Source organism: Somniosus microcephalus, unplaced genomic scaffold (assembly GCF_052327205.1).
Source record: "Somniosus microcephalus isolate GS21.2 unplaced genomic scaffold, FLI_Smic_1.0 unresolved_chr4, whole genome shotgun sequence".
NCBI lineage: Eukaryota > Metazoa > Chordata > Chondrichthyes > Squaliformes > Somniosidae > Somniosus > Somniosus microcephalus.
The window spans coordinates 36,006,771-36,029,424 of record NW_028225182.1 but is presented as its reverse complement, the minus strand read 5'-3'; the positions used below and the strand labels follow the sequence as shown (position 1 = coordinate 36,029,424).

The 22,654-nt window shown below is 50.6% G+C and overlaps 1 protein-coding gene across 1 annotated transcript; it reads right to left on the bottom strand.

Moving 5' to 3' along the window:
* Positions 1-12,314: 12,314 nt before the first annotated feature.
* On the bottom strand, positions 12,315-22,376 carry LOC147090529 (zona pellucida sperm-binding protein 3-like). The gene is made up of 9 exons (XM_085977132.1): positions 21,958-22,376; positions 21,279-21,394; positions 21,088-21,191; positions 20,820-20,997; positions 18,036-18,050; positions 12,945-13,050; positions 12,777-12,868; positions 12,539-12,690; positions 12,315-12,472 (listed from the first exon to the last, which is right to left on the bottom strand). Exons 1-9 carry the CDS (start codon positions 22,360-22,362, stop codon positions 12,330-12,332), a joined length of 1,311 nt encoding a protein of 436 aa, XP_085833258.1. The 5' UTR covers positions 22,363-22,376; the 3' UTR covers positions 12,315-12,329.
* Between the last annotated feature and the right edge of the window lie 278 nt (positions 22,377-22,654).

Here is a 22,654-nt window from a genome sequence, read left to right as displayed (position 1 = left end):
TCTCTATGTTAGTGAACAAGTCCCACCATAGTGGGATGACTATGTCCAATATGTCTTTTCCTATCTCTAAAGTCTTCTGCTCCAGTGTGTAAAAATGTTTCTGTGAAACTATAACGGCTTTTAAAATCTTGGTGAGGTGTTCGGGAAGAGGGGGAATTACATAACCAAAATGCGCGACGAATCGTTGTAAGTCCGTGAAATTCTCTTTTACAGTGAGGTGAACGGTGGAGGGTGCAGGAATGGGGACAATTCGTTGTTGTGCCACTTGAACCTCGGCCCTGGGTTTGAAACAGAAACTGCTATCACTGATCGAACGCCACTCGTGCTGTCCGTAGCGGTAGTGAGGCGCTGCAGTGGTGACGCAGTATGTCCCACCCCCGATATATGCTACCTGCGGGGGCACATGGTCCTCTGCCATTGCCTCCATGGAGCAATTTATCGGCTTCGCGCTAGCGGTTCAGAACCCGCACTGTGGTTTCAAAAAGGCATTCAAGTGCTGGGGACACAGGATGATGTGTGCTCCCCGGCTCCGACGCCCCGAGAGGTCGGTGCCTGTCATCGTACGCTCCCATCTGATGACGTAAGGCGGGACCACTGCGTAACGAATGTGCGCGCCCCCCTGAATGACTCCAATGTTCTCCACCCTGTATACCGGGGCGGGCTTTGCTGCGGGACCCAACACCGGCATTCTTACCACTATTCCCATGATAGTATGATTCGAACGTCCGCAGTCCACTGGGACTGGGTACGCTTCTGCAGCTAGCCTGAGCTGGCACGGGCTTAATGCATTCTCAAAAGGGTGGAGCGCTTGCAAGTGCTTGTTGCTGATCCAGGACGGGACCAAACCCTGTTTTAAATCCTCAAGATTACTGCGGCCCTCGCCCAGTAACCACGCCCCGTATAGCCACACAGGCCTCGTTTTGCGCAGCTTGATCGGACGCATTCCGATCCTCCTTAATGAGCACATTTACCGTTCTCGCGTGTTTCTCCAGCTCAGCTATTATTTCCTTAAAGTGTAGTGTCATGGCCTGGTCTTCATGTAACTCAGAACCCACTACTTTATTTTCGTCTGTTAGTATGTTCCTTAACTGGGCTTTTAAACCGTTGATCTGTGTCTGCAGCTCCACGTTATCTGGAGCGTTGACGACAGATGTCCCGGTATTAAAAGCAGTGAATATGTCATTTACTGTACCCCTTCTTTGCCTCCCGACTCGATCCAAAACTTCCGGTGGTGTGGTGTATAATTTGTCTTTGTCGATGTCGGCAAAGTCAAACTCGTAAAACTGTCTAAACATTCGGGTTAACAGGACCTGGTATAATTGTTCCGTTTCTTTGGGACACCACTCCGGCAATCGTACCTCAGTGAGGTTTAAAATCACTGAGGCTACCGCGTAGTGTACCCCTTGGTACAGCACCTGACCGGTGGCTACCAATACTAAACCGTTCCCGGGTCCCTTGGTGGTGGTGGGGCACCCTTCTTTCTGGGCTAGTGCCGCCGGAAGCGTGGGCAGGGGCTTGCGTGGGCGGGTGATGAGTTCAGTGGCGTTTACCGGAATAGGGGAGTATGGGGCTCCGCACGCCCGAGTGCTGACATCCCATCTCATCCCCTTTCCTTCATCCTGCCACTGCCTCTGGAAGAAGATGGATACGCCCTTGGGGCAAACGCGTTTTGAACCCCACATACAGACATATATTCCTTCATCTGGTTCCCACCATTTGTCCCAACACACACGTAATTGTCCGTGAGTCCCCGTAATAGTCCGATGGGTATTATTACCCAGTCGCTCCCACTCGACCGTAGAGTTCTTCATGTCCTTTCCCAGCTTTCGCAGCCACCACCATCGCCTTAGTGGTACGTTCCCATTACACACCAGACAGATCCTCTTTCCCACGGTAACGCTGACTCTGGGTGCAAGGATCCTCACCCGAGGGCACGTTAACGAAGTCTCTTGGTAGGCAAAACCGAAATTGCTGGAGTATTCCGTAGAATTCGTCCCCAGCCAACCTGGCCATCTCCCCTGGTGGAAGTAGGTGGCGGTTTCCTCAACCTCTCGCTCCCCTGTCCCATCCGTCGCGATGGGGGCCGTGTCCCCGGAACACCCGAAGATGATGACGTCCTTGGTGCGGCCCCGGTAGGCCCACCCGCACCCGATCGCTACGAACACGATGAGAATCTTTTTCATCATATCCCAGGTTTCTGTAACCAATAAAATGATGTAGCCAGGCTCCCAATAGGTGCTGGCCTAATTAAATGGACGCGCGGGTTCCTAGACCCCGCTTCCAAACAAGCACACATACCGGGCAGACTTCAAAATCGTACTCTTAACATTTCTTAACACCGTAAACTTTATATTCCTTAAACTATCATCATAATTACCTAACTTAACTTATGTACAGCACCGCCCTCCGCCGGGCGGCCTACTGAATTCCTGTGAGGGCTGCAGCGTGCTGCACCCTGTGGTGGGGCTGCACTGACCTTCGGCTTTGATCCCCCGCAGCCTGTCGCTGTTGAACGGGAACCATGCCTTTCTGGGGCTGCTCTAGACCGAGGTTGGGAAGGATGGGGAGAATCTGACCAAAACTTTCTGGGCTGGGGCGCTCGAGTCGACCTACGAGGGGCTGCTTTGGGTGAGGCTCCCGGGGCTGATGGACCAGGGGTTGGGACTGTCACCGTCACAGCCTGTGGTTCCACCACAGCTGCCGGCTCCAGCTCCCCTCCCTCAGGCTCCGCCCCCCCGGGGCCGGGATTTGTGGCTTCCGACTCCACCTCACCTGTCCCTACAGGTAGTGAGTCTCCGCCCCCATTCCCCACCTCCCCCAAGCATGAGTCGAGGGCGGGATCGTCGTCCTCTGACTCTTCCTCCTCCGTGATCGGGTCTAAGGCGAGGTCGAGCTGTTCGGGCTCTTCCTCGTCCGAATCCCAAATTAGAGGGGAGACCTCCCACTCCGATGGGGTGGCCCCTCCCTTCACGCAGGCTACTGTTCCAGCCTGTGTGGTCTGTGACTCTGTTACAGGCTGAGGATTTTTGTTCTCAGACCTGGTCCCTGTTGTTGGCCCTTGTGCACCCGATTTAAACAGTTTACACTGGTTAATGTGAAACCATTTGGTACGTCGGGGCACCTTCACTGCATAAACCATGGGGCTGGCCTTGTCTACAATGCTGTAAGGCCCCATGTACAATGGTTCAAAACTCCCTACCCTGGCATAGTTTCGGACCATGACCTGGTCTCCGACTACCCACTCTTGTTGCTTACGAGGTTCCAGTAACAGTCGGTTTCCCCGATGCTGTCTTCCCATGTTCCCAGCCGCCTGCCCATAAATCTGTTTCAGGCGCTCCAAAAGGGTTTGGACGAATTTGTCTCGCTTCACCTCTCGGAGCTGGCCCTCAGTGAGCACCGGGGCTAGTACATGGGTGGGTGTTCGCATGATCCTTCCAGTCATTAATTCGTGCGGGGAATACCCCGTACTTTTGGACTGGCTGGCCCGGATCCCCATGAGGTCTAAAGGCAGGACCTCCGCCCATTTCTGGGGCGAGCCCATTGTCTCTTTCCTCAGCTTTTCCTTGAGGGTCCGATTCATGCGTTCAACAATCCCGGATGACTGGGGATTGTATGCTACGTGCCACTTCTCCTCAATGCCCAAGAGCATGAGGGCGTTCTGCATTACTTGACCGGTGAACTGACTCCCTTGGTCGGACTCTACACAACGGGGGAGTCCCCACCGTGAGAACACTTCCCGAATCAAGATCTTAGCATTGCCCAGTGCCGTAGCTGTTCTGCACGGGAAAGTTTCTACCCATTTGGTGAACACATCTACCAGGACAAGGGGCCCTATGTAGTCTACCTGAATCGACTGCCATGGTCCCTCTACCCTCCTGATGTGCCCCATGGGCACCTTCCTTTTGTGGGGGTCTGGGTTGTTGCAGCGCACACAAGACAGCTTGTGCAGAACTCGCGGACATCGTCCCGAAGTCCCGGCCACCATCCCGCCTGCTCTACCCGTTGCCAGGTAACCTCAGGCCCGGGGTGTCCCGCCCCTGGACCCTCGTGGGCCAGTTGCAGGAATTCCCTCCGGTGCTGCTGCGGCACAACCCACTGCTCCTCTCGGAACAACATGCCTTCTTTGACTGAGAGGGCTGCCGTACTGTACGGACCCTCTACCTGCTTGCCTTCTGTGATGGCTTTTAGGACTGTTTTTAGGGCGGGATCCAGGGTTTGGACGGTCTTTAGGTCTGGGGGCGGTGTCACCCCTGTGTTCCCTGGAATTCCCTCCCTGCCTTGGATCGCCGCCACGGATCCGGGTCCATAGGGGTCCCAGAGAATGCCGTTGCGGGCACCCTCCCTGGCTAGCGCATCCGCCTGCTGGTTGCCCTGACTGCGGGGTTCTGTGGTGGAATGAGCCTTCACCTTATGGATGAACACTTTCCCTTCCTCCCCCACAGCTGCCAGGAACTTTTCCAGCAAGGGCTTAACTGTTAAAGGCCGCCCGTCCGCAGAGGTATATCCGCGGCGGGACCAGATGGCGAGGTACTCCGTACACGAATTGCATGTGAACATGCTGTCTGAGCAAATCGTGTATGGGGTTGGGAAAATCTCGGGGTGGGTAACCACGTACGCCACCGCGGACAGTTCAGCCTGCTGTACGCTCATAGTGCTGGGGAGCTTAATTGCCAGGGCAATGTTTGCCGCAGAGTCATAAGCTCCGCACCCTGTGAGTTGTTCGCCAGCAGATACAGTGCTGGAACCGTCTACGTAGATTTCGCGGCCTGCGGGGTGTATCCCGGCCCGTAAACCTATGTTGACCTCCCATACCCCTTCTACGGAACACCGATGGGCTGTTCCGGGATATACCATGTTGGCTGCGAGCTTTGGCTCGCAGAGGCCTTTAACTCTGAGATCCATCTGGGAAAGGAGGAGGGTCCAGCGCGCAGTCCGAGCGCTGCTTACGGTCCCATCCTTAATCCTTCCATCCAGAAGCATCTTTGTGGGGGTGTGATGGGTGAGGAGCGTGATGGGAGAGGTTCCTGTGAAGATCACTGATCTGTTCACAGCCCAATGCGTGGCCAGGAGATGCCGTTCGCAATTGGAGAAACTCCTCTCTACATCCGTGAGCACCCTGGAGGAATAAACTACCGGCCTCAGCTTGCCGTGCCGCTCCTGGAGCAGCACGGCGCTCAGGCTGTCCCCACTAGCGGCTACCTCCAGGAAAAACTCCTCTCCCCCATCTATGGCCCCTAGGGCTGGCACGGTCTGCAGATCTCTTTTCAACTTCTCAAATGCTGCCTGGCACCCCTTCTCCCAAGACCACTCGATTCCCTTGTGTAAGAGTCGGAGTAGCGGGGCTGCTGTGGCAGCATAGTCCTCGATGAAATCTCTGCAGTACCCGGTCAATCCCAAAAAGGACCTTACACCCATTACTGTGTTGGGGATCGGCAGATCTTGTACTGATTCCCTTCTGGCCTTATCTATGGCTCTTTCTCCAGCGCAGATGGCCAGACCCAGGAATTTGACTTCCTGCTGGCCGATCTGTGCTTTCTTTGGGTTTACTTTGAAACCCTTCCTTTCTAACAGCTCCAATAATTCGGCTGATAGTGGGCCGTGCTCCTCCCTTGTGTCCGTGAACAGGAGTAAGTCGTCCACATACTGTACTATCCGGTTGGGCTGGCTAAATTCTTTTAAACTCCCCGCCATGCATTGATGGAAAATGCTGGGGCTGTTGTAAAACCCTGTGGCAAGCAGTTCCAAGTGTACTGTTGCCCTTTGAAAGTAAAGGCAAACTTGTACTGATCCTCCCGCCGCAGCGGAATGGACCAAAAACCGTTCGAGATATCCAGCACCGTGAACGTGGTCGCCGATGCTGGAATACTCCCTATTAGGTCTGCAACTGCTGCTACCGTGGGCGCGCAGGCTGGGATGTTACTATTGAGGACTCTGTAGTCCACCGTGGCTCTCCACGAATTGTCCGGCTCCTTTACCGGCCATAAGGGGGAGTTCACGTGAGTGGCTATTGGTCTCAATACGCCCTGCTGCACCAATGAAGATATTGCGGTCTCCATGTCGGGTTCTGCCTCCTTGGGGAAGTTATACTGTTTTTGGGGTCGGATCATGGGGTCCCCGTCTACGCTGACTTCAAACCCAGTGACTCTCCCACAGTCGTGCTTGTGGGTGGCAAACGCGGTCAGATTTTCCGACACACACGCCTGCAAGTCCGTTGGGACGTTCGCTACCATGAGCTCGAGATCGTAACCTCCTGACGGCTTCATGGTGCACAGGGCCCCCTTTTCTTCCCTCCCTGGGATTACAACTACCTTACCTAAACCGCTCTCGGCTCCCCAGAGACAGTGATTTCTCAGGTCCACGAGGATCCTGTGTTCCACCAAGAAATCAGCCCCGAGGATGCCTTTTCCACCCCCCTCACTCCACTTCAATAGGATACACGTCCATGTGGTGTGGAGTGCTCCCAAATGAATGGAGAGCGGGATGGAGTACGCGCCAGTCTGTTCTCTGCCTGTGAAACCCGCTACTGAGAATGGAGCCTGGGTGGACAGAGGTGAGGCAAAAGGTCTAGCTGTGTGGATCACGGTGCACGAAGCTCCCGTATCCAACAGGTAACTACCCTTTTCCCTTTCCACCTCCATTTCCACCACAGGTCTTCTCCAGGCGTCATAGCGGAGCGGACACAAGTAGACGGGCTGCGCAGGCGTCAGTCATTTAGGTGCTTCAGTTGGGGTCTCGGGAGCGATAGGGCTGTTGGCGACTGCTACCTTCCCCTGCGAGGTCATCAGAGACCGCATAGTCTCTAAAATTGACTCAATCGTAGCGGGATCCACAACCGCACCACCTCCTGTTGCTGGGGCAGGGGCTACGGTTGGGTTTTGGGCTGGTGCTGGGGCAACGGTCTGGGCTTGGGCTTGGGCTGCGGGGAATCTCCCCCTATTATCCTTCCATGGATTTCTACAGTCCTTGCGCCAATGACCCTCCTTCCCACACCCGTAACAACTGCTTTTGGCTTGGGGAGGGCGATTCCCCTCCTGATGCCATTCCTTTTTAGCAGAAGCTGCAGGCCTCACCTCATGCACCTTTCCTTTTAAAACAGGCGTTGTTGTTCCTGTAACTGATCGTGAGCTGATCGAGCACTACGTCTTCCGTGGAGCGGGCGTTAGTGGGGTCAAACCATGCTTTGGCCTGCTCCCTCACTATTGGCAAGCAACCTGCTACCAGGCACCGGAGCCAATGAGCCCTTTGTTCATCATTTAGCACGTTCCGGTCCGGTCCTCCCGGGCAGCTGCGCCGATACACGGGCCACAACCTTCCGGCGAAAACCCGTGGGGGTTCTCCTTCTAGCTGCACTGTCTTTTCTAAACGGAGGAACGGAGTTCCGTCACCCTCTCTTATAATCTTCAGGATCTCGTCCCGTAACAACCCATATTCCCTGTGCCCTCTCTTGCTCTCGTCAGGGAGACACTGGAGGAGCGAGCTGTCCAGGGAGAACAGCAGCATCTTAGACTGTTCAACCCCGTCGCAGTCATTAACTGCTGCGGTCTGCTCCATGTCCCTAAAATGGACGGAGGGATATCCTGACTCGGTGAGTTTTGGGATGTGACTTATCATTGCCCTCAGCTGTTGTGCGCTGTGGGGCATTATGACCTGGTTCACAAGGGGTCCGTCCTCGCCATCATTGGCGCCTGGACCGAGCCTCCGGTGTCGCGTGGGACACATCGGTGCCGGTCCTGACTCTGCTACCTGGGGTGGCTCTTCCTCAAGAATCCCTTCATCTACCGTCTCCGTTTCCTTTCCCGGAGTCCAAGACTCATCATAAGCAGGAGGCGCAGAGGGTTCGGGGGTTGGTTCCTGAACTATCTCTTGTGGAATCGGTCTTTTGGATTCCTTGGCTAGCAATAGCTGGCTCGCTGGTGGGTTTATGAGACACACCAACCCGTTTGCCTTGGCTAGGGCCGTTCTCAGGTCCTCTTGCTCCCGGCGGCAAGCGCTGTGGTCAGTGCTCTCAGATCTATCCTCCATGGCCATCTTATATGCTGCCCTGGCTCCCAGAAGTCTTTCCTCTTGGGTCTCTATTTGCTTAGCTAGACGGAAACACCTTTCTCTCATTCTACCTTCACAGGCCTTGGCTTCAATGACCTGACATTTTAAATACTCTACCCAGGTTTCGTGGCAGTGAGTTGTGGATTGGCGTTCCTGATTCAGCGCGTTAAGCGATTCAATCAATTTTTGACCTCCCGCAACCTTTTCCTCTACTTCTGCTAATAACCCTTTGATCTGGGCCGTCTGTGCTACAACGACTTGGTCCAAAAGCTGGACTTGCTTCTTGTAGCACATCAGCCAGACCGCCTTTTCTACAGATCTTTTGTGCTCTTTGCTTTCTGTCCACTTGATGGCTGCGTCTAGCGGGCGCCTGTCCCTTAATAGGTCAGATATCCATTGTTTTGTGAGGTTTACCTTTCCAAAAACATAATCCGCTATTCTTTCATCCATCACATTTCGTTTATTCAGGCCTTGATCTAACACACTACTTTCCTGCTGCCAAGGTCCTGCCGCGGTCGCCATTTCTGTAGGGGGTTTCTCTTGCTCGTTCTGGTTTCCTGCCAGGCTTTGTGCAATAATTACCCTTGAGTGGTTCGACCCACTCTCCCCTACAGTTCTAGACCTTGGACTTAGATGCAGAGAACTGTAGTGCAGAGAAAGGACTCAATAGACCAGGTTGAACAGCACGAAATGGATGCTTTTATTTTTAAACAGTTTGAAGCATTACAAAATACATGTCATAGGCACAGATTAAAGTAACTACAATCATGCACAAATTTATGAACTTGACTCTATGGAAATGGGGAACGTCGTAAAAGGGGAAACACATTACGATTTAACCTTACTCCCTCCCCTAATACCTAAACTCAGTTTCGACTTGAGGAACTCGGGATCATGGTCACCACTATCAGAATCGCAAAAAGGAGGGGTTCGCAGCCTTTCTGGCACAGCTTTCCGTCGTCACGTGGATTTGGAAACTTCTGGCGCAGCTTGTTTTTCTCTCTCTCTCTCTCAGGCGATGAGGCAGTGGACACAGCCTCGGTGAGCGCTCGTCATGGCTGAAATCCACCAAGTCTGTTGTGGATTTGGGTTCATGGAACAGAACAACACCTCGATGGGATGTTGAGGCACGGAAGTGCTAGGCCCGGAATGTCCTTTCTCTCCGGCCTGGATCGTCGGTTTTCCTGAGGGCGTCTTCTTCTTCGGCCTGGGTCGTCGATGATCTCCCGACAACGGTACCCGGGCCACCCTCGTCGTCTTCTCGTCGTGGCCAAGCCTTGTCTGGCTGAACACCGACCACGTTGTCCTTTCCGAAATGTCCGTCCGAAACTTCCTGATCGAATTCCGAAGCTATCGAGGTAGAAGAGGCGCTGATGGACTTTTCAAAATCCATATTTATACCCTTTTTGGGCCAGCCTTATCTCCCGCCAGATCATAGTCCAGTCTTTGTAATATTTTGGTGGGCAGAAATCTCTGCAGGGGCGCTTTGTCTTGTAACGGGAGCCGGTGATAACTTAACTGGCCTTCCTGGCCGATAATGTCTTTTAATGTCTTTTACTTTGTCACCGTAACTCGGTTCGCATATTGATCGGTCTGGAGATTTCCCTTGATGGCTGTTAAACGGTTTCTCCTTTGTAAATTAAATGGGTTTAAGTGTTCATTCATTGTCCGCCCATATCTTGATGGGCCCCATCCTGTTTGCCTGAAACTGTCTTGTACTTAGAATCTATTGAATATGTATGCTGTTTCCCTGAGTTTCGGTTTCCCGATACTGGCTTTCGCGGGCTTACTGTCTTCAATCAACAAGCCTGTCTGGCTTGCAGTAACAGAAATCAAATGGTCCAGAAACTGATCACGAGGCCCGGCGGCCATTTTGTATGCCCTTTTATCAAAGGTTTTTCTGTGCAAGCTTACTTTGGTCAATAAATTGTCTTATTTTATCCTGTTTTCTTGCGTGATTATTGCTGAAAATTTCAAATCTTACATCATATCGCACCTTTAATGCAGAAAAACATCCCAAGGTGCCAATGGTGGAGTGAAGGAAGGGGAGGATCCACAAATGGCCGGAGCTGTGGGAACATGAATTCTGAGGGAGGTGGTTAATAGGGTGTGATCCTCTGAGGTTGGGATTTGATAACTTTTTTGCGCAGAGCACAGGGAGCTTTACTCTGTATCTGACCCGTGCTCTACATGCCCTGGGAGTGTTTGATGGGACAGTGTAGAGGGAGCTTTACTCTGTATCTGACGCATGCTCTACCTGCCCTGGGAGTGTTTGATGGGACATTGTAAAGAGAGCTTTACTCTGTACCTAACCTGTGCTGTACCTGCCCTAGGAGTGTTTGATGGGACAGTTTAAAGGGAGCTTTACTCTGTATCTAACGCGTGCTGTAGCTGCCCTGGGAGTGTTTGATGGGACAGTGTAGAGGGAGCTTTACTCTGTATCTGACGCATGCTCTACCTGCCCTGGGAGTGTTTGATGGGACATTGTAAAGAGAGCTTTACTCTGTACCTAACCTGTGCTGTACCTGCCCTAGGAGTGTTTGATGGGACAGTTTAAAGGGAGCTTTACTCTGTATCTAACGCGTGCTGTAGCTGCCCTGGGAGTGTTTGATGGGACAGTGTGGAGGGAGCTTTACTCTGTATCTAACTCGTGCTGTAACCTGTATCTAACGCGTGCTGTAGCTGCCCTGGGAGTGTTTGATGTGGACAGTGTAGAGGGAGCTTTACTCTGTATCTAACCTGTGCTGTTCCTGCCCTGGGAGTATTTGATGGGACAGTTTAAAGGGAGCTTTACTCTGTATCTAACGCGTGCTGTACTTGCCCTGGGAGTGTTTGATGGGACAGTGTAGAGGGAGCTTTACTCTGTATCTGACCCGTGCTCTACCTGCCCTGGGAGTGTTGGATGAAACATTGTAGAGAGAGCTTTACTCTGTACCTAACCTGTGCTGTACCTGCCCTGGGAGTGTTTGATGGGACAGTTTAAAGGGAGCTTTACTCTGTATCTAACCTGTGCTGTTCCTGCCCTGGGAGTATTTGATGGGACAGTGTAGAGCGTGCTTTACCTTGTATCTAACCCCCCGCCTCCACAGAGCCCTTTATTTCATTCTCCCTTATCTATGCTACCAGCCTCCCCTTACATAGGAGTAGGAGGAATCCATTCAGGCCCTCGAGCCTGTTCTGCCATTCCATTTGATCATGGTCAATCTGTATCTCAACTCCAAATGTATCTGCTCCAACCACTCCATGTTCCACATTCTGTGTAAAGAATGTTCTCCTAAATTCTTAATTTGATCTGTTAATGGCCATCTTATATTCCTGCCCCTTTGCCCTCACCATCTTGTTGCAGTGGTGCCTTGTTACACCGCCCAATGTTCAACTAAGCAAAGCATTCAACTCACGTAAATCAGACAAAAACCTGACAGAATCAAAGGAGGAGACATTAGGACAGGTAAATGCCTGGACACTGATATAGGTTTGAAGCAATGTCTTAGGAGGAGAGGTTGAGGGTTTTAGGGAGAGAATGTCTGAGCTGAGGTGCCAGATGTCTGAAGGCACGGCCACCAACAGGGGGTGATGGGAGGTGGGGTGGGCGAAGGATTTTGGGCGGGTGGGGGAAATGCACCAGAGGCCAGAGTGCAATGAAAAAGATCATTGATCCTTTACCAATCCCCTCAGCACTGTTTGATTCCACTAACCACCCATGTGTGATGGTGGGTGGTAGGTTACATCACTATATTCAAAAAGGCAATTGTAACTAACCTTTAAGGGATGTTAAATGTGGAGAGCTCTTTCAAAGAGCCAGCACAGGTATGATGGGCCGAATGGCCTCTTTCTGTGCTGTATGATTCTAGTTGCCATCCTATTAATGTCACAATCTTATTCCAGGTGCAAATGCCTAATTTCAACTGCCCAAAACGCAGCAGTGTGTGGTGAAATTGTCAGTTAAATATAGGCCTCCAAAACTGGTCTAGTGTCATTTAGACAACTTAGTTCAAACCACCATGACAGTGTATTTAAAATCCAGTTCAACACCAAAGACTATAACTCAACCAAGTCACATTTCAATTTTATTGAACCATTTGACAAATAAAGCAGCGCAATTTAGGGAAAGGATTCAGTTGTGTTTCCTGGACAGTAGGAAGGCCACCAGAGAGGCTGAGATCAGGACCCCAGCTGCCAACGTCACAGCCACGACCAGAAGCAGCTCAGAACCCACATCACCTGCCGAGAACGAGAAGCCAATATGGAGTTAGGAGTCACAGGACTGGAATTGGGTTTCCATACAATCAACACTCACCTCGATAAGAACTCGGAACCTCCTCACGAGTCCCAACAGCTTCACCTTCCACCGAATGAACTAGGTCCAGATCTACATCCAGAACGATCAGAGGTCCAAGGGAGGCCTCACCCTCCCACACAGGCTCAGACTCTGCAACAATTAGTTCCATCCAGTTACAAAAGATCCATTATCACCCTCAACACCACCACAACATACCAAGCTCAGATGGGACCTCCCTCCTGCCCCTGGAGTGTGGTCTTCCTCCAGATCGCAATCTCTGGGCCCTGCAGTTTCTCCCATCACAACAGGCACAAACCTCATTGGATCCTTCCACCAGGGACAGGCCCAACTCGTTCACCAGGGACCATCTAAACAAGGAAGCAAGCCATCGGTCAGAACGCATTCATGCGCCAAAAAGAAAGAGGTCCACCATTCGGGGGTAGATTTCTCTCACCGGTTGGCTGGCTTCTGGAAGGAACAGGCTTTGTTGACCGAATCCGGCCTTTGATCTGCTGCAGCTACTCGCAGGTGGCAACTGATGAAGATCTGCAGGAGACACATCCAGGAGTTACTCAGCGTCAACGCTCACCGTCTTACCTTCCAACATCTGGCCAACTCTTACCAGGTCCCTGGCATCCTCAAAGAAGCGGAACGCATCCATGTTGAACCAGAGCTTGTCCCGGTGATCTCGCAGCGACACAAAAGACGATAGGGAGTTTTCGCCTCGGCTGTGTCAACAGGCAACTGGAAAGAGGGTGGGAAAGAGCTGCCCGATTGCCTGCCTCTCTTCCGCGGCCACGTTCGCGCCCGGGTGGCCCTGCAGATGGAGTACGCGGTATCCACTGGCACGCTTGAGGCCTTCCGCGACCGGTGGGCGCCGCGGAGAATGGAGTGCATCATCACCCCCGGCAACCAAATTTTAATTTGATTTGTTAAGGTTCCTTTCAAATTTATGTTAATTTACAGACCTTATCGTTTGCGACCCTTTAAAAAGGGAGCACATGGTTGACTTTTAATAGGCCGTTGCCTATGATAAAGAAAGAGGCAGAGATTGGGTTGACCTTCTCCAAAACCATCAATAGGAAGACACTGGGTGATGTCATCAACCAAAAACCAAACCAAAGTGCCCCCATTGGGTGGAGAGCTTTGGGAACCATCGGCCCAAAGTCGCCTGTAAAAGAAAGAAAGACTTGCATTTATATCGCGCCTTTCACAGCCTCAGGACATCCCAAAGCGCTTTACAGCCAATGAGGTACTTTTTGGAGTGCAGTCACTGTTGTAATGTAGGAAATGCGGCAGCCAATTTGCACACAGCCTGCTCCCACAAACAGCAATGTGATAATGACCAGATAATCTGTTTTTAGTGATGTTGATTGAGGGATAAATATTTGCTAGGACACCAGGGGATAACTCCCTGTTCTTCTACGAAATAGTGGCCATGGGATCTTTTACATCCACCCGAGGGGGCAGACGGGCCCTCGGTTTAATGTCTCATCCGAAAGATGACACCTCCGACAGTGCGGCGCTCCCTCAGCAGTGGCACTAGAGTGTCAGCCTGCATTAATGTGCTCTTGTCACTGGAGTGGGACTCGAACCCACAACCTTCTGGGAATACCGCACCTATCATGAACTCAGGACGTGCCAGGCTCCCAGAGATGAATCTTTTAATTCCTGGAGCCTCTGGGACAATCCTGGAGGGCTGCTAACCCGAGCACAGACCCACAAAATAATACAGCAACTGGGCTTTGATGGCAGATGTTTACGGGGTGAGGCGAGGTGTGCTGGCTGTGTATAAAATGTTAACTGGTTTACTCAAACAAGCACTTCTGTGATTATACATATTTATTGGAAGACTTCAGTGTGAATGCACATCAACTTTTTGTATGTTGTGTATGAGGCTTTGTGTAGACACTCACTAAACCCAGGCGAGACTGACTGCCACATCTCCATTCGCCTGTAGTCTCGACTATTCCAATGCTGACCTTCCACGCACTACCCGCCATTTACTTGAGGCCGTCCAAAACTCAGCTGCCCGTATCCTAACTCGCACCAAGTCCCATTCACCCCTCGCTGACCTACATTGATTCCCGGTTAAGCAACGCCTTGATTTTAAAAATTCTCATCGTTGTTTTGAAATCCCTCCAACCTCCTCCAGCCCCACAACCCTCCGCAAGCTCTGCGCTCCTTCAATTTTGGCCTCTTGAGCATCCCCAACTGGGGAATTTATAATGGGGAACAAAGAAATGGCAGACCAATTAAATACATATTTTGGTTCTGTCTTCACAAAGGGGGACACAAATAACCTCCCAGAAATGTCGGGGAACATAGGGTCCGATGAAAGGGAGGAACTAAAAGAAATCAGTATTTGTAGGGAAATGGTGTTAGGGAAATTGATGGGATTGAATGCCGATAAATCCCCAGGGCCTGATAATCTACATCCTAGCGTAATTAAGGAAGTGGCCCTAGAAATAGTAGATGCATTGCTGATCATCTTCCAACATTCGACGGACTCTGGAACAGTACCCATGGATTGAAGGGTAGCTAATGTTACCCCACTATTCAAAAAAGGTGGTAGAGAGAAAACGGGGAATTACAGGTCTCGGTAAGCCTGACATCGGTAGTGGGGAAAGTGCTAGAGTCCATTATAAAAGATGTAATAGCAGAGCACTTGGAAAACAGAGACAGGATCGGACAAAGTCAACATGGATTTACAAAAGGTAAATCATGCTCGACTAATCTACTGGAATTTTTGGAGGACGTCACTAGTAAAATAGATAAGGGAGAACTCAGCGCAAGTGCGGCATTCCTGGTCAGAGACCGAACTTCCTCAATCGAGTAGGGTAAGTTACGGGACTTTATGAAGTGGAACAGCCGCGTGACCCCTGGGTGGCAGAGGTCGTTGTGGAGGGTCTGTAGCCGATCCCCGGTGGCGCTGGCACACATCCCTCGTGAGAGGGCGTCGGGGGATTCGTTAAGGGCCCCTGGCCGGTAAATGATGTCATAATCGAAGGTGGAGAGCTCGATCCGCCACCTAAGAATCTTATCATTTTTAATCTTCCCCCTCTTTATTATTGAACATAAACGCTACCGACCGCTGGTCGGTAAGTAGGGTGAAGCGTTTGCCGGCTAGGTAGTGGCGCCAGTGGCGCACTGCCTCCACGATGGCTTGGGCCTCCTTTTCCACGGAGGAGTGTCTGATCTCGGGCCCTTGGAGGGTCCTCGAGAAGAAAGCTACGGGCCGCCCCGCCTGGTTGAGGGTGGCCGCCAAGGCAAAGTCAGACGCATCACTTTCCACTCGAAAGGGAGTGTTCTCGTCCACTGCCTGTAGCGTGGCTCGCTCAATATCCCGCTTAATGCTTTTGAAGGCGGCGTGGGCCTCAGCAGAGAGCGGAAAAGAGGATGCTTTCAAGAGGGGGCGGGCTTTGTCGGAGTAGTTGGGGACCCATTGGGAATAATAAGAAAATAACCCCAGGCACCTTTTCAGGGCTTTGGGAGTGTTGGGCAGGGGCAGCTCCCGTAGGGGGCTCAATCGGTCGGGGTCTGGTCCGATTTCCCCATTCCCCACCACGCTGCCTAGTATGCAGAGGCGCGTGGTGTTGTAAACGCACTTGTCCTCGTTGTAAGTGAGGTTGAGTTTTTGTGCGGTTTTCAGGAACCTCTCGAGGTTCGAGTCGTGATCCTGCTGGTTGTGACCGCAGATGGTGACGTTGTCGAGGTAGGGGAAGGTTGCCTGCAAGTGGTGGTCATCGACCATGCGGTCCATCTCCCTCTGGAAGACCGAGACCCCGTTCGTCACCCCAAAGGGGATTCTGAGGAATTGGTAGAGGCGTCCGTTCGCCTCGAAGGCGGTGTACGGGCGGTCCTCTGGTCTGATAGGGAGCTGGTGGTACGCTGACTTGAGGTCGATGGTGGAGAACACCCGGTATTGGGCGATTTGGTTCACCATTTCTGATATGCGGGGTAGCGGGTAGGCGTCTAGTTGGGTGTACCTGTTGATCGTTTGGCTATAGTCGATCACCATCCGTTTCTTCTCGCTACCCCTTACCACCACCACTTGGGCGCGCCACGGGCTGTTGCTGCGTTCAATAATAGGGTGGGATATGTGTTGGTGTAGGGGTTACGGGGATCGGGTGCGATATGTGTCGGTGCAGGCACGATGGGCCAAAATGGCCTCTATCTGCACTGTGGGGGTTTCTGTGATGTGGTGGATTTGGACTTTCAGAAGGCTTTCGATAAGGTCCCACATAAGAGATTTGTATGTAAAGTTAAGGCACATGGGATGGGGCAAGGTACTGACTTGGATAGAGAACTGGTTGGCAGATAGAAAGCAAAGAGTTGGAATAAACGGGTCTTTTTCTGAGTGGAAGGCAGTGACTAGTGGGGTACCGCAGGGATCGGTCCTTGGACCCCAGCTATTCACAATATATATATTAATGATCTAGACAAGGGAACTAGATATAATATCTCTAAATTTGCAGACGACACAAAGCTGGGTGGGCGTGTGTGCTGTGAGGAGGATGCCGAGAAACTACAGGATGATTTACAGGTTGGGTGATTGGGCAGAAGCATGGCAGATGCAATATAACGTGGATAAATGTGAGGTTATCCACTTGGTGGCAAAACCAGGAAGGCAGATTATCTGAATGGCAATAGATTGGGAGAAGGGGGAAGTGCAACGAGACCTGGGTGACCTTGTGCACCAGTCGCTGAAGGAGGAATTTCTTCACCCACAGCGTGGTGAACCTGTGGAATTCTCTACCACAGAAGGCAGCAGAGGCCAATTCATTAGATATATTCAAGAAGAAGGAGTTGGATACATTTCTTAAGGCTAAAGGGATCAAGGGGTTATGGGGAGATAGCAGGGATCGGGTACTGAATTTGGATGATCAGCCATGATCGCATTGAATGGCAGAGCAGGCTCAAGCGGCCTACTCCTATCTTCTATGTTTCTATGTAATCGCTCCACCATTGGCAGCCTTGCCTTCAGCTGCCTGGGCCCCAAACTCTGGAATTCCCTCCCTAAACCTCTCCAGCGCTCCCTCCTCCTTAAAACCTACCTCTTGAACAAGCTTTTGGTCATCTGCCCTAATATCTCCGTATGTGGCTTGGTGTCAAATTTTATTCGATAGGGCTTCTGTGAAGCACCTTGGGACATTTCAGTACGTTGAAGGGGCTACATAAATATGTAAGTGGTTAAATATTGACAACAGTTCTACTGCAGATTTCAGCCAGCATTCACTGACCAGGGTCAGCCACAAGAGATACAAAACTGTGCTCGTTAAGTTGGTATGGATTCTATCCCCACCTGCTGTTGGAGATCCAGTACGGCAACTGAATCCCAATTGGGGGCCTAGTATGTTGGTTAGGGATAATTATATTTAATTGTAGGTCCCAAACTCACGTCAGATGTTTAGAAAGAACAATCTTATTTATACAGCACCATACCCAGATTCAGGATGTCACACCAACACATTAAACATTCACTCCCTCCAGCACTGGCGCACTGCAGCATCTCACCAAGGCTTCTTCGACAGCACCTCCCAAACCCGCGACCTCTACCACCTAGAAGGACAAGGGCAGCAGGCATATGGGAACACCACCACCTCCAAGTTCCCCTCCAAGTCACACACCATCCCGACTTGCAAGTATATCGTCGATCCTTCATCGTCACTGGGTCAAAATCCTGGAACTCCCCAACAGCACACTGACCAACTGGACTAGAAGGCAGCTCACCACCACATTCTCAAGGCTAACTAGGGATGGGCAATAAATGCAGGCCTTGCCAGTGACACCCCATGAACAAATTAAAAAATGCATTTCATAACCAATGAATTACTTTTGAAATGTAGTCACTATTGTCAGAAACATGGCAGCCCATCAAGAGCCTACAAACAGCAATGTGATAATGGCCAGATCATCTTATGATGTTGGCTGATGGATAATAATTGGTCAGAGGGAAGAACTCCCCTGCTCTTCTTCCAAAAGTGCCATAGGATCTTTTACATCCACCCGAGGGGCCAGAAGTGGCCTCGGTTTAACTTCTCATCCGAAAGATGGCACCTCCGACAGTGCAGCACTGGGGGCGTCAGCCTGGCTTTTGTACTCAAGGTTTCATAGTGGGATTTGAACCTACGACCTTCCGACCCAGGCTAGAGTGCTGTCCACTGAGCCACGGCCAACACCGAAAGCCATTTAAGGGGCCTTCAGAGATGCAATTCCTCAGGTGACTAATCCTGCAGGTTAACAAGCCATCGACAACACAGAAACAGGCTATTCAGTCCAACTAGTCTATGCTCCACACGAGCCTCCTCCCACCCTTCAGCTCACCCAAACAGCATATCCTTCCTCCCTCATGCTTAGAGCTCCCCCTTAAATGCAGCTACACCATTCGCCTCAACCACTCCGTGATAGCGAGATCCACATTCTCACCACTCTCTGGGTAAAGAAGTTTCTCCTGAATTCACCATTGGAGTCATTAGTTAGTTACTACCTTGTAGTTACAGGCCCCGAGTTCTGGTCTTGCCCCCAAGTGGAAACATCTCTATATCTAACCTATCAAACCCAGTCATAATTTTAAACACCCTCAGCCTTCTCTTTCCTAAAGAAGGCATCCCAAACAGGTCAATCTTTCCTAATAAGTCAAATCTCAGTTCTGGCATCATCCTAGTAAATGTTTTGCACCCTCACTAGTGCCGCTATCATTTTTATAATATGGACATCTACCCCATTTAGACTCATTATCCCAGTCAGTTATAGAGGACTAAACAACCTCCACTTCTAGTAATAAACTAATCCCAGCATTAAAATTTCCAGGAACGTTGCAATTTCATGGGGCTCAATAATCAGTCCCACTAACCTCACTCCACAAGAGCCCCACAAACCTCCTTAACAAGGGACAAACAGCAGGCCAAGATAACTCGCTCCAGGCAAACACTTCCAAGTTGCTGTTAATAAACTAGTGAAATGGGGCAGATACCCCAGTAGCCTGATATCTGGTGAAAAGCTTAAATACACTCAGTAGGCATGCCACTGGGTCAAGAATCATTAATGGAAGTAAATAAATATGGAAAACTTCCCAAATTCAGAATGCAAATCCCCAGCCGTGATCAATGACCAAATGTAAGCAATAACCATGACAGATTTGCTAATTTCACCACTTTATTAATCACAAGTTGTTGCGCAGGGTTTGCTTGTGTTTCCTGTACAGGAACAAGGCGATCAAAGAAGCAGAGATCAGAGACACAGCAGTCACAGTCAGGGCCACCATCAGGACCACCTCAGACTCAGCACCTAAACAGCAATGAGAAACCAACAGTGAGTGAAGGAAATACTGAGGGGGAAATGGAAACTAGCAGTCGGCCAACTCACCACCTGGAGACCTCTCCTGCATCCGCTGCTCAACCTCATTAAGGGACTCGGTTGCCAGGTCGGTCACATCAGTGTCCAGAATGACCAGGGGTCCAAGGGAGGCCTCACCCTCCCACTTCAATTCAGCATCACTCGCTGCAATATCAAACATTCCAGTTAGAGAGGGTAAAGGGCAACCTCCAACATCTAGAGAATCAATGTCCTACCAGCTTCAGGTACAAGATCCCTCCTTCCTCTGGAATCAAATCCAAACTCCCTTGTGGCACTGCAGTTGCCCAAGTGACAACAGGCACAAACGTCATTGTTGGATACTTCCAATGGAGCCCAGCTAAACAAGAGAATCAGTTTCACAATCAGGTTGGGCATCACTTCCCCACACAACACATCCCTGAGGGAGAGGGGGCACTTACACATTCTGCATCTTCTGGAAAGTACAAGCTTTGCTCATGGAATCTCTCCGATCCACTGCAGCAACCTTCAGGTGACAGGAGATGAAAATCTGAGGGACACAGTCAACACAAGTCATTATATAGTGACTCCCTCCCAACTTGGGAACTCAATGAACAGGTGGATTCAGGGGACAAGTAGCAGAATGGATAGCAAGCTGGCTAGAAACAGAGAAAACTGGTTAATGTTAGTGATTCATAGGATCACAGGATATACAGCAGAGGGATTTCAGGGGAAACTTCTTTACCCAGAGTGGGGAGAATGTGGAACTCGCTACCACAGGGAGTGGTTGAGGCAAATAGTGTAGATGCATTTAAGGGGAAGCTAGATAAATACATCAGGGAGAAAGGAATAGAAGGATATGTTGGAGTTAGATGAAGAGGGGTGGGAGGACACTCGTGTGGAGCACAAGCCAGTTATGCAGAATGGCTGTAAATACTTTGCAATGGTCAGCTTCCTCTTACCAAGGAACGATCATCGCCAAAGAAGCGGAACGCATCCAGGTCAAAGTGAAGCTTGTCCAGCTCACGCCCGTCTCTTGGCAACACGAAGGTTGAGAAGGAGTCCTCAGCTTTGCTGTCCAGGAGGCAACTGAAGAAATAATTTTTTAAAAAGGGACATGGAGTGAATCAAGAGAAGCCATTGAGACAGGACTAGCTGGAGAAAGCAGAGCGCTCCTTACCCATTGTAGTCAATGATGCTGTATCTCGGGGTGGAGTCCTCGTCTGGGCTCAACGTAGCGACACAGCGATCAATGTAGAGCTTCAGGGGCATGTGGTTGGTCATTGAAACAGAGGCCTCAATGTGAATGAGGTCACCCAGGTAGTAGACAGTCGAGGTGCGCTCTGTGAGCCAGTCATCTGAAGTACAAGAGGGACAAGGGTTGGAGACTGGGTACAACTGCCAATGGGTGACTACAGGAAATCATTCCCCATCCACCCATCACATACCGTTCATTAGGCGCAGAGAGAATGACAGAAGCCCCTCTCCAGACTTGGTGGAGCTGAACGGGATCCAGGTGGGCTTGATCGGGTCACTGCTCACATTGCCCTTCCTGGAAAGACAATGGAGCCATTTTAGGACAAGGTCAGAGAACTACACCAGCTGTAGACGTTATTCGCGACAGTGTAAAGAATCTTACCTAAAATAGTGGCACTCAATGGGAACGACAGCTCCATTAGTTCTCACAATGACAGATCCATGGGCCTTGGGGGTGTGGTTCAGGTGGGTGGCGTAGACCAGGAAATCTCCAGACATCTGAAAGACATCAGGTTCAGAAATGGACAACATTCTACTCAGGTGGTTGGAAGTTGTGCAGCCTCAGTAGCTAATGCAAGGAGGGGGATTGCAAGCACAAGACAATTAAACAGAATAAAGACTCAATGAAAGGACAGCTTCACTTCAATAAAAGGAGCCACAGGTTGATAATTTAGAGCAATGAAAAGAACAAGATTAAATCCTCATTTAATCACAGCTCCTCTGTATGAGAGACAGAGAGACAAAAACTGAATATTGTAGATAACTGAACCATTAAACTGAATCCCCAGGGACCTGAAAATCCACAAGACAAGATGTATGGAAGGAAAAGTTTGAAGAACTAAGTGAAGGCTCAAGGCCAATAGGGCTGAGATCACAAGGTTGGAGACTCAGGAAGACCAGTTAAAGCCAAGGACAATGCATAATTCAACACAAGTCTGAGGATTTAAAAGCAGGAGACAGGAATCTCCTCAACATCAATGACATTTCACCAAAGGTAGGAATAAAGAGTTGGGTCTAATCCATACTCCAAGCTTAGAGCAAGAGTTGAGGAATCACATTACCTTCACTCTGCTGCCACACTCATGCAGCCCATAATCAAAGAGGACGGTGTGGTTCTGAGAGTAGATCCCAGTTGGCCGACAACCTGCCGTCCCCAGGGTCAGGTCAGCAGCTTTAATCAGGTGCCTGGTTCCAAATAAATCCATCTGTACCCTGACCAGCAGGTTGTGCTCTCCACACTGCACCCTCACAGTCTGCAGTGGAGACACACTGCGCCCCGCAGACACACTGAAACCGGAGCCAAAGGGAGACCCAGGAGAAGGGACTCTCTGAGGCCCAGGGGTGGCTTTTACTCTTCTCCATGGAAACCTCTGGCCCCCAAACTGTTGCCAAATATCAGAGGAACAAACAGCTCCAACTAACACCAGCACTGGGAGCAAACCCCTCACTACAAAATCCCCCATCATACTAAACAACTCAACTATCCCTGCATCCATCAACAAGCACCTTTTATACACACAACCTGCAGTCACATTGAGCCAATTAACCCCAAGCTCCACAATTTCTACCCAATGCCAGAACTCATGTATTTATTGCCAGGAGGGCCTATTTTAATTCGACCAATCGGAGTGACTCTTTTGATTGGGTGGTTACACCAATCAACTGTACACTTTTATGTGTGGGTGATTAACCAGTTAGTCTGTAAATAAATAAAACTTTAAAGGAACCTGAACAAACTAATTTCAAATTTGGTTGCTC